At 38.8% G+C, this 19,247-nt stretch overlaps 1 protein-coding gene across 1 annotated transcript; it reads right to left on the bottom strand.

Moving 5' to 3' along the window:
* Positions 1 to 1,630: 1,630 nt before the first annotated feature.
* LOC309401295 (vomeronasal type-2 receptor 26-like) lies at positions 1,631 to 18,882 on the bottom strand (the record flags this gene model as incomplete). Its single annotated transcript, XM_081970363.1, has 5 exons — positions 1,631 to 2,532; positions 12,224 to 12,323; positions 13,909 to 14,769; positions 16,409 to 16,700; positions 18,665 to 18,882. The coding sequence occupies 5 exons, from the start codon at positions 18,880 to 18,882 to the stop codon at positions 1,631 to 1,633; spliced, it is 2,373 nt and encodes a 790-aa protein (XP_081826489.1).
* Positions 18,883 to 19,247: the final 365 nt, after the last annotated feature.

Here is a 19,247-nt window from a genome sequence, read left to right as displayed (position 1 = left end):
CTGTGGCTTAGTGGCTAAGACTCCTGCCTAAGATATAATACAGCCCAGGTTCAAATCCCAGTAAGGGTATGGCTAGCTGATGAGAGCTAATTAGCTCGAAATAGATCTATACTAGTCTCCCTTTATTTATTTGTCAGTACAAATACAACACACACACACACACACACACACACACACACACACACACACACACACACACACACACACACACACACACACACATATATATATATATATATATATATATATATATATATATATATATATATATATATATATATATAGTTGTTCCCCTCTTATTTATATTTATATTCTAACTTTTATTCATGTCATCATTGTAGTCAAAGGCATTTCTGTCTTCCATATTTCACCTGCTTTATTATTCACATTTCTCTTATTTAACTTTCACATCTGGATATTTTAACGTTTTGTTCAGTGTTTCAATATACAATTCTAATATCAATCACAATATCATTGAAACATATAGGGTAGACCTGTTCATATTTCTTCCATTCATCCAGTCCATGTAATTCTATTTTTAATACACATGCTTAAAGGTTTGGAAAATGTTAAAGGAGATAGAAAAGAGACTATTATCAACAAACCTTATCTGTTCCCATGAGTAATGGGATTCAATTTTTTTTTACTACAGGTTTTGTGGGTGTCGCTTGGTGAGCATGGCATGACGTGATGAGTGTGGCTTGATGGGCGTGGCAGGGAAAGGAAACTGTAAAATCTCCATTCCCAGCCCACCCCAGGGGAAGGATACTGCAAAATCCCCATTTCCTTCTAATCAGCTGGAACTCAGGAGTCAGAGAATAGATGGGGGAGGGGCCACTCAGGGGCCGTATCCAAACTATTCAAAATTTCCACTACTGTTTTTCCAGAACTGGTCAGAATCTTTTGAATACCATATCCAGTTCCCACTTAAAATAACTCAACACAAAAGATAAGATTTTCTTATTTACAATACAATACAATACAATACAATACAATACAATACAATAGTAGAGTTGGAAGGGACGTTGGAGGTCTTCTAGTCCAACCCCCTGCCTAGGCAGGAAACCCTATACCGTTTCAGACAAATAGCTATCCAACATCTTCTTAAAGACTTCCAGTGTTGGGGCATTCACAACTTCTGGAGGCAAGCTGTTCCACTGATTAATTGTTCTCACTGTCAGGAAATTTCTCCTCAGTTCTAAGTTGCTTCTCTCCTTGATTAGTTTCCACCCATTGCTTCTTGTTCTACCCTCAGGTGCTTTGGAGAATAGTTTGACTCCCTCTTCTTTGTGGCAACCTCTGAGATATTGGAATAATGCTATCATGTCTCCCCTAGTCCTTCTTTCTCTTAAGCTAAACATACCCAGTTCCTGCAACCGTTCTTCATATGTTTTAGTCTCCAGTCCCCTAATCATCTTTGTTGCTCTTCTCTGCACTCTTTCTAGAGTCTCCACATCTTTTTTACATCGTGGCGACCAGAACTGAATGCAGTATTCCAAGTGTGGCCTTACCAAGGCATTATAAAGTGGTATTAACACATTTATTCATTTATTGAACAGCATCATATGTAGAGTGTATCTTGAAGTTTCCCTCACCCATCCCCAAATTGAGGGATTTGAAATTTTCCCTCTTATTGATTCCTTCTTGTTAAAGATGTTCCAATTTTTAAATCAGGCTTCATCAAAATGATGAAACATTTCGGGAAAAAAATGCATCCCAGTAACCCAAAACTGGAAGTCAAGATGGAAAAAATCTCCACAGCTACCATGTATTTCCCTTTGGTGCTCAAGTAAGATGGAATGAAGGAGAGCCAAACACTACAAAAGACCAGCATGCTAAAAGTAATAAATTTAGCTTCATTAAAATTGTCCGGGAGTTTTCTGGCTAAAAAAGCCACAGTAAAACTGACAATGGCCAGAAATCCCATAAAACCCAGAACACAGTAGAACATGGTAGAGGAGCCTTCATTACATCCCAATATAATCTCTGTATTCAATGAGTAAACGTCAGCATCTGGGTACGGAGGAGCTGTTGTCAACCATGTAGTACAAATCATAATTTGAGTACACAAACAGGAAAGGACGATGGAATAAGCCAGCCTTTTCCCCAACCATTTCCTTATCTTGGATCCAGGTTTGGTGGCCATGAAGGCCAGAACCACAATTATGGTTTTGGCTAATATACAAGAAACCGCTAGCGAAAAGATGATGCCAAAAGCAGTTTGGCGAAGGAGACATGTAATCTTCTCTGGTGGCCCAATGAACAATAAAGCACAGATGAAGGAGAGCAGAAGAGCGAGCAGGAGAAGGTAGGTGAGGCTCCGGTTGTTGGCCTTGACTATTGCGAGGTCTCGATGCTTAATAAAAAGCCAAAGCACCAGGATAGTCAGGAAAGAATAGAAAAGAGCCAGAACAGCCAAAGCCACCCCTAAATGTTCTTTAAGAGATAAGAAACTGAAAGTTTTTGGAATGCACAAACGTCGCTGAGTATTTGGATACTGATTTGCCAGACATGGGTAGCACGTATCTGCATCTGAAAAAGAAACATATGGACTCAGTCATGTAAAGATGGATCAGGGTTGTCAGAGAAACTCAAAATAACCTACAAAACTGCATTGCCATTTTATTAAGATTGTTCTCTTGAGTTGGTGCAAATCTGAATCAGAAATGGATATAAGAGTGTGGCATCAGTGGGGTTGCTTGAGATATCACGGAAGGGTCTACCACTATCTGCCTTACATTAAAATCCTCCTCAAGGTTTTCAAGAAAAGAGCAGGGTTGGGTTCTGGAAGGCACTACCCCTGGTTTGCTCGTGGGTGCACTGTACACATGCACGCATGCTGTGTGCTATGCGCACATGTGCAGTGTAATAAAAATGTGCAGAAAAACTTTCGCAGAAGCAAAAAACAAGATGGTAGTGTAGGGAACCAGTTTGTGGGCATGGCAGGCCTGGGTCGCTGCTAGTTCCGAACCAGTAGGAACCCACCACTGGAATAAAGATAGTGGTAAAGGTGAAGATGGAGATGGAGGTATAGAAACAGATAATATAATATAATATAATATAATATAATATAATATAATATAATATAATATAACATAACATAACATAACATAACATAACATAACATATGATATGATATGATATGATATGATATGATATGATATGATATGATATAATATAATATAATATAATATAATATAATATAACAAAACATAATATAATATAACAAAATATAATATAATGTAATATAACAAAATATAATGTAATATAATAATATAATATAGCATAGCATAGCATAGCATAGCATAGCATAGCATAGCATAGCATAGCATAGCATAGCATAACATAACATAACAATATAATATAATATAATATAATATAATATAATATAATATAATATAATATAATATAATATAATATAATATAATATAATATAATATAATATAATGTAGTACTGTACTGTACTGTACTGTACTGTAATATACTATACTATACTATACTATACTATACTATACTATACTATACTATACTATACTATACTATACTATACTATAATACAATACTATACTATACTATACTATACTATACTATAATATAATATAATATAATATGCAATATAGTAATGTAATGTAATGTAATACAATACAATACAATACAATACAATATAATATGCAATATTGTAATGTAATGTAATGTAATACAATACAATACAATACAATATAATATAATATGCAATATAGTAATGTAATGTAATACAATACAATATAATATAATATAATATGCAATATAGTAATGTAATGTAATGTAATGTAATACAATACAATACAATACAATATAATATAATATGCAGTATAGTAATGTAATGTAATACAATACAATACAATACAACACAACATAACATAACATAATGTTGTCAACACCAAAGCTGACCTGGCTGTGACCATTTTTCCCCCCTGTAGTTTTCTTTTTCTATTGGGATTTATGTTCACATGGCTTCAGGCTTCACATAGCTTGGAAGTGGAGCGGGGTGGAGATAGATGGGGTTTTGTAGCCAAAACAAAATAGCTCTTTCATGAGTCAAGGACATTCCAACTGCTGGCTGGCCAGAGGAGGAGGAGAGAAGCAACCAAGCAAACAGCCAGCACCCACATCGGACAATGTGACTTATTGTTTGGGAGAAAGGGAGACTTTCACTTTTTAATGCGTTGGAAAGCACGGGAACACTCAGAATTGGCTTTCTACCAGTTTGTGCCATGGTTACATCTCCAAATAAAACTGTTCTTTGAGGAACCAACTTGCCTTGGAGTTCTGTTTGCGATGGATGTATTACTTAGAACATTGACATATATACTTAATCATTGGTATGACTATCACCATATACTGGTTGTCCTCAATTCACAACAGTTTGTTTAGCGACCATTCAGAGTCACAACGACAGTGAAAAAAAAGTGATTTATGACCATTTTTTCACACTTACGATTGTTGCAGTATCCCCATGGTCACTGGTCAAAACTTTTATGATCTTCTAACAAGCAAAGTTGATGGGGAAACCAAATTCACTTAACAACTATGTTACTAACTTAACAATTGCAGTGATTCACTTAACAAGTGTGGCAAGAAAGGTTTCAGAATAGGGCAAAATTAACTTAACAAATGTCTCGCTTAGCAACAGAAATTTGGGGTTCACTTGTGGTCATACATCAAGGAGTATCTGTATGGCTGAACAGGTGATTTTGTTAATTTATTTTACATCTTTAAAGTACTCAATGGAAAGTACTCAGTGGAAAAATTTGCCTCCAGAAGTTGTGAATGCTCCAACACTGGAAGCTTTTAAGAAGACGTTGGATAACCATTTGTCTGAAGTGGTGTAGGGTTTCCTGCCTTAGCAAGGGGTTGGAATAGAAGGCCTCTAAGACCTTCCAACTCTGTTATTCTATTATTCTGGAGTGAAAGGTGGCTGGGCGGGGTGGCAGAATAGAATTTAGCAGTTGGAGTTTCACATCTGAGTTACACCTGCCATCATTCATTCAGCTCACCAATTTTCCAATGGAGTGTTTGAGGCATACAGGATTATACATTTGAATCCATGAACAACAGCCCATATGTTATGCATATTTTCTCTCCTCAGAATAGTCACATGGTTTCTGTAAATTTTATCTTGTCTTTGGTGCCGAGTGCTCAAAGCATGCATTCAAAACCTCAAAATGCAATGTGAGCGCCACCTGCGCATGCACTCCACACATGCACTCCATGCATGCACCCCATGCATGCACAACCCGCATGCACAACCCACATGTACCCCCCTGTATGACCCCCACATGCAACCCCGTGCATGTTCCCCCATGCATGCCTCCTTCCCCCCATGCATATGCCCTGCCCCATGCATACACACATTCTTCCAGTGCATGCGTCCTGCACCCCCTCACCCACTTTTGGCTTCCAGGTTTGTGCAGGAGGCCTTCCAGGCCCAAAATGAGGTGCAAGAGGCCTCGAGCATCCCCCCCGCACCTCGCTTTGGCTTCCAGGTTGGTGCAGGAGGCCTTCAAGGCCAAAATGAGGCACAGGTGGGGTGCACAGACATGCATGCAAATCCCCAAAATGCACCCCTTGCACATGTGTCCCGCCCCCATGCATCCATGTTCACATCCCTTGCATGTGCCCCTCCTCCGTGCATGTGTGGCAGAGAACCAAAGACCAGCTGGCTAGCAGGAAGTGCATATTGTAATGAAGCTGGGCTGGGGCAATAGGTGGCATGTCCACAGAGTGCCACAGATTCACCATCAGGGTTCTAGAAGTTTAGGTTTGTTTTCTTGCTATGAGAAAGCAAACTCAGCTTTTCTGAATAAACCTTCAGAATTGTTACAAGTCGTAATTAGAACCAGTACAAGAGGGAAATGCTTTGGACATGAATTACAATTTGATGCATTACAGTTTATGGTTAAGGCTAGGGTGAATTTGATTCAGAGGAACTGCTTTGCACCTTGGCAGAATGAAAATAACATGTGGATTCATTAAAGCAGCCCCATCTTTTTCCAGAACATGACCAGACAAACATGACCAAATTAACTTGTTCAACCTTTTTGTAAGGCTGCATTTAACAGAATCTTGCAAGTTTGAACCAATTTCTCACTCCTGCTACTACTTTATCTATTAGAGTGGATTCTTTCTATGACTATTAAGCAACTGTGGGGTCCTGCCTCCCTTATCTTCTCTTGTTTCCTAGGCAGCACATCTTCCTTTCTTTCCCCAAGGACATTCATACTATATAATCCACTAGTAAATAACCTGACATTGCCCGGGTATTTATTTATAGGGAGAAAATGTCCAGACCAAATGTAATTTCTAATGTTGGAATTCCCCCTTATCAGAGGGAGATCTCTTGTGGAGTACTGTGAAGCCATTGCCATGGTAACTCCACTGCACTGTGCAGTAGAAGCTATTTTACGGCAGTACAGTAGAAGCCATTTTAAGGCACAACAGGCTGTATCTTAACAGAACACACACCCTGAGGGGTGTTAGGGGTGTCTTACCCCCCCCCCACAGTATTTGCTTCCAGAGAGTAAGTCATGTGTACCAAGTTTGATTGAAATTGCCCAAGGCGTTCCAGAGTTTGCTGGAACATACATACACACACAACTGTTATCTCTCTGCGTTCCAGAGTTTGCTGGAACATACATACACACACAACTGTTCTCTCTCTCTCTCTCTCTCTCTCTCTCTCTCTCTCTCTCTGTGTGTGTGTGTGTGTGTGTGTGTTGTATTTGTGCTTGTGCTTTAATGTATTTGGCAACATTAAAAATAAAAATATGGTTTTCTGCCTGGATGGTCTTCTGTAATGAGCTGAAGGACAGAAAGGGGGAGTAGTGAGCTCCCTCCCATATTTTGCCATACCAGGAGTTGTAACACACACACACACACACACACACACACACACATATGTGTGTGTGTGTGTGTGTGTGTGTCTTCTTATCTAATATATCTTACCCTTGTGATTTGATATCTTTCCTTCTGGACACGGAAAACAATTATAACAGCAAAATGGCTTCCCTTCCTTCTTTCTTTTACTATAACCCTCTTGGCAATTGTCGTTACACAATGAAAGGGGATGCCCCTAGACATGAAAGAAAGAGTAAAATGTAACACAGAAAATTTAATTGCAGCTTTGGATGCAGTTTTAAATATAGTTTGGCTATAATTTTTGGGATATCACAATGCATAAAGGGCTTTTCCATTGTTTTGTCCTTTGATGTCAATTCTTGGTATACCCTTGTCACTAAATACAACTCCAAGCAAATCAAATACATTTGGCTATATTTCATCTTCTGTCAATATAATTATGATAAACTTGTTCTGTGGTGAGTTTGACAAATGCTTTGTATATTTGCAAGACAGATCTTGGAAACCTATCCAGAAAAAAAACATTGATACTTATAAATGCAGTATTATGCTACCAGTTTTATTATGATGATAATGGCACAACTGAGTTTACCATTCTATGTAATCACTCAAGAGGCTAGAGTTTAATTTGTTCGACATACTTATCTGTGTTCATTAACAGAAGAGAATTGGAAGAAAGAAATTTAGGGAGATGTGTTTCCATCTGAATCAAAGTATTGCTCTACCTAACATTAGGGCAAGCACCAATAAATTATGTTTATAGGCAATAGGGAGTCTCTCCACTTGATCACTCATGTCATGGTTCCATTTGGACTATTGTATTGGGCTGTAGTTGGGGCTACACTGGAAAAGAATTCAGAAGCTTCAACTGGTATAAAATGTGGCCCTATGAACAATTCTAGGCACCCAAAGAATGGTACATGTAACACTTTTGCTCTGTGAGCGGCATTGGATGCCAGTTTGCTTCTCAGTCCCATTCAAGGTGCTGTTTGTGACCTTATATGGCAAGGGACCAGGCTACCCACAGGACTATCTTCATCCCATTACATCAGCCTGTGCCACCCTATCAGTCAAAAAACTCTGACTGGCTGAATCTAGAAAGAAAACTTTGGTATTGCCCCTGCTCTGTGAAATACCTCTCCCCACCCCCCACCCCCAAGGTGAGGCAGGTCCCCATTCTCCCAGCCTTCCAAAAATGAGTGTAAAAAGACTGCAACTTTATGCAGGGAGCATAGAGGAGCATGGAGCCATGAGGCTGATTAGTCCCCTGGAAGCTTTCCCTTCCCCTTTTAACTAATTTTAACAGAGTGAGCTCCCGTTACTTGTCCCAGCTTCTGCCAACCTAGCAGTTTGAACGCATGTAAAAATGCAAGTAGAAAAATAGGAACCACCTTTGGTGGGAAGGTAATAGTGTTCTGTACCTTCAGCATTTAGTCATGCTGGCCACATGACCACAGAGACATCTTCAGACAGCATTGGCTCTTCGGCTTTGAAACAGAGATTTAGCACTGCCCCCTAGAGTCAGGAATGACTATGTGTGAGGGGAACCTTTACCTTAAGATGTTTAATTATTCTTATTTCCATATATCTATCTATATCTATATCATCTATCTCTATCTCTGTCTCTGCCTATGTCTCTGCCTATGTCTACATCTCCAACTATATGTACACTATTTTTATATTTTAACATGTGTACAGAAACCAGGGTCCAGTAGGGATTCTTGAGGGAGATCAGCAGTTCAGAAATAAATAAATATTCTAACTTTTCAGTAATGTCTGAAAACTTCTCAATGGATGCATGCTTACCTGGGTAAACCTGGCAGGCCACACAATATGACTGTCATCAATGAGAAATGCATTTTTTGAAGAAGCATGTGGGTCTATTATTCCAATTCTGACTCTATGAAAAGACTGGTTTGGGAAAGTTACCCAGTTTATAATATCAAATCCCACTATTTGTTCACCATTTTGATTAAAAGAGATAACGGCACCAGCGCTATTGTTGAATGAGACTTTTCTCAAAAAGGAGTGAAGCTGGAAGTGAAAGAAACATGCAAAAAAAAAAAAAGGAATGGATGGATGGATGGATGGATGGACAGACAGGCAGACTGACAGACAGACAAAAATATTTGCATATACAACATTAACATTCTATAAAATTAAAAATAATGAGGCACATTAGTATCTTGTATAAAAAGAATATTTATATTAGGGGAAATAGAAACAACAATCAATAAACATTCAAGATTAAATAGGAAATCATGTAGGAATTATATTCAAATGACAAAACATGTTGTTGTTGTTGTTGTTGTTGCTCATCACACAGTCAGCCTGATGTTCAGACTGGGTTCTGCATTTTTGTCTATCTAGCGAGTCCTTACCAAAGACCTGGAATAGGCAAACCTGGATGTTTGATAATGCTACAGATATCATCTCAGGATGGAAGCTGTTCCAAGCAAAGCCACCTTCTGCAATTGACTGATGGCAATTTTGTCAATGCCTATGGTGTTCAAATGGTGCATTATGATTATTTACAAGAATGCCCTTAACTAGGTTGGATTTCAACTTTGAAAGAAACCCAAGTCTTGATCAGAGTATTTTAATTGTTACCATATTCAGGTTTTTTTTAATCAATTGAGGCTGGACAGAGATCTCATAGTCACACTGCTCTGCTTTCAGAGACAATAGGTTGCTTTGAAGTCATATTCAAGCCAAAAATAATTGCACATGACATTCATTTTTCTTAAAAGTCATGGAGAAAGGGAGCATCATCAGAAAATAGATATCAGGTCAAGATATCTATTTTCAGATCAGTGTCATTCTTGTCACTATCAGCTGCCCCAGTTCCAGTTTATTTACTTGTGCTGTGTTGTTTTCTTTTAATAGGCAGTTAAATTATAAAGTTGTATGGAAAGGGTGAAAACTCTGTAATTGTTTTTCATTACTGTCATAATTTTCTTTCTTTCAGCTTGTCTGAACTTTTATGTTGTATTACATTAACTCATTAGTTAGTTGCAAACAACTAATGCATCTTTCCTCACTCTTTTTTTTTTTGTAATAAAATTTTATTGGTTTTTCAAAATTTATAGGGAAAAGGGTAAATGGACAGGTATACAAATTTTGGCAGTTGCAAAGTGTGTGAGGCCCCCCTCCCTCCATACCCATAGCGTACATTTATATATAATGCATTAGTATATAATTGATTATAATCAGCATATTAGTTCTATTATTAAATTCAATCAAATTAAACATTACAATATAAAATCCAAATATAATTCCATTTTCACTTTCGGTCAATTTATAATAATATGATTTTCATATTTATTTCTGTGATCTGAGTCTTCTTGCTATTGCCCCATCTCCCTCCACTGGCAGAGCTCTGGCCCCTCCCGTGTCCTGCGTGTCCGTTGTAGTGTCTGGTGGTTTCTCTAGGAGTGTTTTATTTTTTTCCATAAAGGCCTACGCCTCTATGGGTGAATTAATTCTGATTCTTGTCTCCTCCCAGAATATCAGCATACCTTCAGGCATCAACCATCTAAACCACACCCCTTTCTGGTATAATTTATTCGCTAATTGCGAATAATTTTTTCTTTTTTCTCTAATCTTCTTAGGGATCTGCTTCAGAATGGTTATCTCCATATCATGATATGTCAATGCTTGCCCCCTTTGTACACCCAGAATTTCATCTCTTGTGGTTTTTCTAAGGAATTTAATGTGAACCTCCCTGGGTACATTGTGTGTTCTAGCATAAGCTGAGTTCACTCTATAAACCAGATCTATATCCCACCCCATCTGTTGTTTTTCTTTGTGTGTATAGTCAGCCAGAATGTTTGTCATGATGTCCCTTATATTTTCCCCATCTTCTTCTATAACATTTTGAAATCTAAGATAATAGGACATTCTCTCAAATTCTAATTTCATCTGTTGGATGTCAAGATCTTTGTTCCCTTTCTGCACAGCTTCCACCCCCCCCCCTCACCTCCTCCACCCCCCCTTCCACAAGATTCAGTCTTTGTGAGTTCTTATATATTTGGGCTTGATTTTCTTTAATTTCATCTTTCATTTCCCTTAACTGTTTCTTGATTTCCTCCTGGCCCTGTAGAATTTGTTGAAGCATTTGTTGAAAGTCCATCTCTGTAGTCTTATGTTGCATCAGTTCTGTTATCTTTGACTGTGTGGCTGGACTGGATGTTGCGGATGTTGGAGCAGAGGTGGCAAAGCCAGGTTTTCCAGGAGGGGGTCTTTTAGATGCCATCCTTTATAACGTTAAAAGTTCAGTCCAAATATGAAGTAAGCAGTTAGAAAAGAAGGGTAGCCAGGTGAATCCGGGAGCAGAATAACCAGGCAGAAGAGAATCTCTCCAATAAGTCTGGCAATAGATAGAAAATTTCCCCTAGAAGGTTAAAAAAATACCAATCCGCAAGAGGTTCCTCTGGGAGACACGGAGACAAAGACCGGAAGCCTGAGTTTTAAAGGTGGAGTCAGGTTTCAGAGTTCATAAAGACAACGGAAGTGTGCCATCTTGCCCTGCCAGTTTTGGGCACAGAGGCGTAACAAAGTTTTAAAAAGTTCCAAAAGTCCTCAAATCATTGTAATATGTAAAATTAAATTGAAAAGAAAATCATCTCAGCCTAAGTGAGGCTTCATTCGTTGGCTCTCCCCCCTCCTCCTTCCCCGGGGGCTGAGAGCAAAATTGTTTCTTGCCGCTTGTCCAAGGGGGGGGGAAAACCCCCCTCCCTCCAGCCGCACCTCCAAAATGCTCCGAAAGTTATTTTAAAGTTTTAAAAGCTGAATCGAATCTTCATGCAAAGTAAGGGATGAAGAGAGAGGCAACCTCACCGCACCGCAGCTGCTTCCTTCAATTGTAGCATTCTCCAGTCGGCTTGTAGCGAGGCGCGAGGCGTGGAAACGCGATGCGCCCTCCGAGCTTGCTCCCCGGTGCCTTGGGCGCGCGAGAGAGCTCCCGCCGGCTGCCGCCGCTGCAGGAGACCTCCGCGATGCCGCCCCTCCGGCAGGACCCCTCTGCGGGGTGTCCTGTGCCCCCCAAGGAGTGGGGAAGCCCACCGGGGAGCCGGAGCGGGCAAAGAGCTGCCCGTCGCCGCCGCCGCCGGAACCGGAACTCCCCTCACTCTTGTTCTTGGTTGATGTTCCTTAAATTTCTGTTGTTCCAACTTTCTGTTTCTCTAGTCTCATCCCCTTTCCTTTACTTCCATATGAATTGAGAGATGAGAGACTTTAAAACAGAAGTCAAATAATGGAATAAAAGTAAAGAAAAGGGAGGGAGGTGGAAAAAAGCAGGAAAGTCTTCCTCCTCCTAGCAATTTACATCCTATGATGGTATCTTCAACACCATTAAACATCCACATGTGCCCATCCCAGGTTCTTGCAAGGGACTCAATTGGTGGACTAAAATCCAGTGTAGACTTCTGGATCACCAACCATAATAATAAGAATTTCTTGTCACAAAAAGGTACATTAGATAGGTGAAGGTAAAGGTTCCCCTAGCACATATCATTTTTGCCTCTAATGCACTGAGAGTCCTTCATAAATTGAGTTGACATGCAGATAAGTCTTCTACTGATTATAATGTGAACATGCAAGTGGATTAGGAGACATTGATAATTGTTACTTATAGAGTGTCTCAACTGTTTTCCTATCTGAAAAGAGGGCATTTGAATGTGATAACCTCCTCTTTTATAATTATTATCTCTTTAATCTTATACAGATATAATGACCTTTATTATTCTTAGAATGAATTTGTGATGTTATACTAAGCTGTAGAATGTATTTTTCCTTTTAAAATCACAACACAAAGTGACCAACTCTGTACTTAGCTGTAAGTCTGATTTTAATAAACTCAGATGAATAAAACAAATGACTAGGCTTCAATTCTGATTGTCATGCTATTTTATACAGCAATGGTACTTAGACTTATGTATCATTTTACAGTGCTTTATAGCCCTCTCTAAGCAGTTGTACAAAGTCAGCATATTGCCCCCAACAATATGGGTCCTCATTTTACCCACCTCGGAAAGATGGAAGGATGAGTCAACCTTGACCCTGGTGAGATTTGAACTGCCAAATTGCAGGAAGCCAGCAGTCAGCAGAAGTAGCCTGCAGTACTGCACTCTAACCACTGCACCATCCCAGCTTAATAGCCCAACAACATGGGCAAATCATGGTGAAATCCCTGTAAGACAGCAAGCTACACAATCTGAATCACTTCGTTCAAAATTCAGAAATGTGCTCACTCTTTCTTCTTATATGAAGTCAGGAGAGACTGACTTTTTAGGTTCAAAACTTGCACTTTTTCATTTATAGTTTGGGTAGATTGTGTTCTGACCTAGGCTTCCTCAAAAAGCATGAGACAGAGTCCTGGTCCCGACAAAATCCCCTTTTATTAAAAAAAAATTCCTTTCATTTGCATTCAGCAAGGCCTCGCAAACAGTCTTTCAAAGGAATATTTATGACTACAGACCTTGCCTATCCTGGAAAGTTGCCATGTAAATATTTTCCAAATGAGGTGCTATGCAAGGAAAGACCAGGCACAGAGTCTCCGAAATTCACAAACAGATCTTCACACTCCTGAAATGAATCTAATGACCAAATGAACAAATTGTTTCCTGCAAAAGCCCAGTCCTCTTTCTCTCCTCTTTTATTTCCCATGAAAGGGGCCAATCACTTTTACCTGTGTTTTTACTCCCAAGTCTACCCTGATTTCTGAGTTGTTCTTTTCTTCTCATTGCTCTGCATATGCGCACACTGGGAACAGGCTCCAACTGTTCCTCTGCCTCACTGCTGTCTAGCTCTGTAGGCACCTAATCACTGCCAGATGGCCTCAGCCCCATCTCGGCCTCCAATGCAAAGACCTTGTCTGAGCATTCCCCAGCCTCCAGGACTGGCTCATGCTTCTCCCCAGCCTTCTCACTGTCCAACTCTGCTGCCAGCTCTACTGGTGGGCCACAACAGATGGTTTTGTCTCATAGCATCATCCTTCCATTTTGTTGTTACCTGCCAGGAGACTTGACTGAGAAGGTTCTTCTGCTGCTCATTTTTTCCTATTTGTCTCTGCTTGGACTGTGATAAATACATGAAGTGAACAGCATGTGCTACAGCATGGACTGCGTTGTAGATGTTGTAGCTGTGGGCAGTCATCTTCATTTCAAAAAGAGTCCCAGGAAGACTTTCCAGGTTCTCCTTCCCAGTGCAAAGTGTCCCAGACATGTCACCTATGTCGGGTTTGGGTAAAGAACAGACAAATGCATGTTCCCAAAAGATCTGGAGGAAATCATCTTCTTTTTCTGAGATGGGACTTCTGGTCTGAAGAAAGGTCTGGAATCCTAACACATCCTTTGAGTGGACTGCAAAGGATATAGCCCCATGGATGAAGTCTATGTCATGTGGCTTTTTAAAAGAGTAAGACACAAAATCCATCTGAGCTGTCATAATCCAGACTTTTCCTCCTGATTTGTCCATGCCAAGATATTCTGGCATTCCTTGCAATAGGATAAGAACTGACATGGTTTGTAGTTCTCCATGTATGACCAAGACATTGGAAGTGTTTCTGCTGATGATCTTGTATGTTTTAATCCCATCTTCCACAAGGGCTTCAATAGCATTAGAAAACCCTTGTTTGGGTAGCCTCTGAATAAAATCAAAGCAGATGCCACTCTGGGAAAAAGATGGAAGTACATTCTGCACAAATCTCTCCCCATTGTCATCACTGAGATACAGCACTCCGATCCATGTCCATCTAAAATAAAGAAGTAAGTGAAGAATCCCATTGTACTGATGGATGCCCTGGGGGAACATCTGTTGTACAAAAGCATCTTGGTTTTTGTAATCCAGCACTGGAGCAGAACCATAGGATAGCTAAGGAATTAATAAGAAAGAACACATTTCCAAAACAGTGCTTCTGGAAGTGGTATGTTGGTTAAATGCTGAATAGAATAGAATAGAATGGAATGGAATAGAATGGAATGGAATGGAATGGAATGGAATAGAATAGAATAGAATAGAATAGAATAGAATAGAATAGAATTCTTTATTGGCCGTGTGATTGGACACAAAAGGAATTTGTCTTTGGTGCATATGTGCTCCAAAAATAAAAGATAAGATAGATTTGTCAAGGTAGGGTACAAATAAGCAATCAGGAAACAATCAATATCAATATAAATTGTAAGGCTACAAACAAGAAAGTTACAGTCCTGCAGTCATAAGTGAGAGGAGATGGGTGATAGGAACGATGAGAAGACTAATAGTAATAGTGAATATAGGCAGGGGGTTGGACTAGAAGACCTCCAAGGTCCCTTTCAACTCTACTATTGTATTATTATTGTATTATTGTATATCTACATGGAAAGAGATCAGAGGTGGGTATTCAGCCAGTTCTGACAGGTTCTGAAGGACTGGTAGTGGAAATTTTGAGAGTGGGGAGGGAATATGGATTTTTCTGTATCCTTCCCCTGCCACACCCACAAAGCCACGTACACAGAACTGGTAGTAAAAATAAATAAATCCCACCACTGAAGAAGATCAAATGTTGTCCTTTCCTCCATTTTTTAACTATAATATCTTTTTATAGATTAGAATCCCTCAGCCTGCAATTCATATATAATTCCTTCTCTTAAATAATACACAACAGATCAAAACTATACTCAATAATCTATCTGAACTGTTATCATTGCCTTTTTTGATTTGGGATAACTAATAACTAAACAAGTCCACATAAATCCCGGTTTCCCGTTATACTAAGACTAAAGCATTGCCAACTCCCATTCTAGTTATTAAATCATTTATTCCTGGTATTTTATTTGAAGGTTCACAAGAGCCAAGGTGGCACAGACTAAAGCATTGCCAACTCCCATTCTAGTTATTAAATAATTTATTCCTGGTATTTTATTTGAAGGTTCACAAGAGCCAAGGTAGCTGCAGTTCAGCAGTTGAAATCTCAGCAGGCTCAAAGGTTGACTCAACCTTCCATCCTTCCAAGGTTGGTAAAACGAGGACCCAGATTGTTGGGGGCAATATGCTTTGTAAACCGCTTAGAGAGGGCTGTAAAAGCAGTATGAAGTGGTATATAAGTCTAAGTGCTATTTCTACCTCCTACAGTATAACAAAAGATAAAAATACTTCATATAACATAAAGTTAATCATAAAAGTACCATTAAATTAGTAGCCAAATAAAATCAACCCAGTAGCAGAAAAATGATAAACAATAACGTTGATTTTGATAAGACCAAAAAATTAACATCTGCAACATTCTCTAAAGCACAAGTGTTTTTATCTAATATTTTACTTAAAATATTTCTTCATTTAAATTTCCATAATGTACATATCTTTTATATATTACTTCAAGAAGTGTAGGTGTTTTCATATCCAAAAAGGACAGAGATACACACTTTTATCACAGAAGAATGATTTCAAAAAAAGGGATGACTATTCAAACCAATATGGTCATGTTAGAATTTGAAAATCTGTTGCAAATGAAAACTGTTCAACAAATCCTTACCTGTGGAACCTTGTAGGTATCCAGAATGGTGGCCATATGAAGGCAGACATTTGAATTAGGTCCCCCAATGACTGCAACTGCATTGCTTCTAGTATCACACTTGTAGTTTGGAATGAACCTCTTCTGGGTGGAGAGAAGTTCCATTGAGGCAAGATAAGTCCAGCTTGCACTGAAATGGCTGTTATAGATCTGGAAGCCCAGAGTGATGTTTGGCAAAATCTGTGGGTTTTCATTGATTTCTTTTACAGCAAATACTAGTGCCAGAATATGCTGGTAATGCTGAGTCAATACCCTATAAAGAAATATATAAACTGTATAATCCATATGTTGTAGTGCAAGATACTTGCTATAGTTTCAGTTGTTCTATATTGAACAAAAGAAGATACACCTAAGTTGATTATACCACCCCAACCTTGGGAAGGTTAAGTTGGGAATCTCTGCATCCTTAATAAGTTACTTTTTAAGATTTGAATTTGAATTTAATCTGGGGAATTAACTGTGCTCCACTGAAAAAGAAATCACAGCAATAATCTGCTAAAATGTGATTATTTATTTATTTATTTTATAGCAAATATTGAGTGCCAAAGAACTGAATGGCAAAGAATTGAGGTCTTTGACCTATGGTACTGGAGAAGACTCCTGCGAGTCCCTTGGACTGCAAGGCGATCAAACCGGTCAGTCCTAGAGGAGATCAACCCTGACTGCTCTTTAGAAGGCCAGATCCTGAAGATGAAACTCAAATATTTTGACCACTTAATGAGAAGGAAGGACTCACTGGAAAAGAGCCTAATGCACCGAAAGATTGAGGGCAAAAGAAGAAGGGAATGACAGAGAATGAGGTGGCTGGATGGAGTCACTGAAGCAGTAGGCGTGAGCTTAAATGGACTCCGGGGGGATAGTAGAGGACAGGAAGGCCTGGAGGAACATTGTCCATGGGGCGCGATGGGTTGGACTTGACTTCGCAACTAACAACAATAGCAAATATATGAATGTATCTTCAACTACTAAGATTCAAAAGATCACTGGCTGACATGCTAGAACAAAAAATGTATCCCCAGAATTAAAATGTAAGATGATGATGTTATCTCGTTGAGTAATGAAATATCTGCAATCAAACAACCAAGCTCAGAGAACACCAAAAATACCTAAAATATCCTGAGCCGCAGATGTTCTCTTCCATTAAGAAGAATACAGAGTGCTATACAGAATCATTCAAACATGAACATTTCCAAGCTTTCTCTATTCAAATTATATAGAAAAAGGAGTTTGTTCATTGCAAAAATTAGAACTGCTTGCCATCTTTCATGAATTCTGCTGTGCTCCAACAATCTTATCCCTCGTGTCTATGGAGATTCACAATCATCCAGGTCATGATTGTTCCAAAGGTGCTTTGTCGAGAGGCAACTGAACTTTCTGGTTTTTCTTTGAAGATGTTTCGCTTCTCATCCAAGAAGCTTCTTGGATGAGAAGGGAAACATCTTCAAAGAAAAACCAGAAAGTCCAGTTGCCTCTTGAAAAAGCATCCTTGGGGCAACCTATCCCTCAATTGCTTTCCATCCATTCTAAGCATGTTAAAACACACAAAGAGAATATTATAATTGGCTCCCATGTATTATTATGAAATTACATTACAAAGACCACCTCTAATATTAAGATTTTTAGAACAGTATTCAGTTCGTGAGTTACACAGGAATTTAACAGGAAGTTATGGAATGTGCAACAATTTCACCGTACAGAAGACATAATTTGGGGAAACAAAAAGAATATGGAAAAAGGATTTAGCAATAAAATGTTTCTTAAGAAAGAAAATAAATCATATAGTACCCATCTTGATATGCTTCTTAAAGCTTTAAACAAATCCTGCACCATGCATAAGAAGACAGGAATGAGTTTGTACAAAATATTTCAATGTATAAATCCACCAAAATAACAACATTAAAATAGCCATTTGAAGAGTGAGAATAGAATAGAAAATAGAGTTGGAATTGACCTTGGAGGTCTTCTATTCCAACCCCTTGCTAAGGCAGGAAGCCCTAAACCACTTCAGACAAATACTTATCCAACATCTTCTTAAAAACTTCTAGTGCATTCACAACTTCTGTAGGCAAGTTGTTCAACTGATTAGTTTTTCTAATTCTCCTTAATTGTAAGTTGTTTCTCTCCTTGATTCGTTTCCACCCATTGTTTCTTGTCCTACTCTCAGGTGCTTATAATTTATATTGTTTTATTTAAGTAAGTAAACCAATAACTCCTTACATGATATCATCAAAGAGTTCAGATGAGGGAGCTTTGAGAAATTTTATGGAACGTGAAAGCACATAATTCTGAGAAGTAATGCCAGCAATATTGAGGTCTCCAGCATGATAATATCTATGAAGGACAGGCAGAAGTATCTGAGTAGCCCTTTGGCCCACAGGACACAGGCATACCACAGAAGGCAACACCACCAATAATAGCTTCATTAACATTAGCATTCTGCATTACCATCTGCTTTCCAATATCTTTCACTGAAGCATAAAACAAAATTCAAGAAGATGTGAGTCTCGGGCTTGAATGGCAATTCATTCAGCAGAAATGGTATTGCAAGTGCTCTTGTTACATCAGCCATGAAGGAGCCTTGTCTGAATGTTGCATGGATATTAACAGCATATCTTAGTCTCAGTACAAATTTGTGTTACTACTTCCATGGATATCAACCAGACAAGAAGCAGAGATAATAATGCTTATTTTGGTAATTATAGATGAGAGAGTATTGTATGCAGAAAGGCAGGTGAAAACACTGGGTTAATTCCAGCTCTTGTTTTTGAACTTAATTTCCATGGAAGTAGATGAAAAAAAA

Source organism: Natrix helvetica (assembly GCF_964273705.1).
Source record: "Natrix helvetica genome assembly, chromosome: Z".
Lineage (NCBI taxonomy): Eukaryota > Metazoa > Chordata > Lepidosauria > Squamata > Natricidae > Natrix > Natrix helvetica.
The sequence above is the reverse complement of the archived record's forward strand: the minus strand, read 5'-3'. Positions and strand labels throughout refer to the sequence as shown.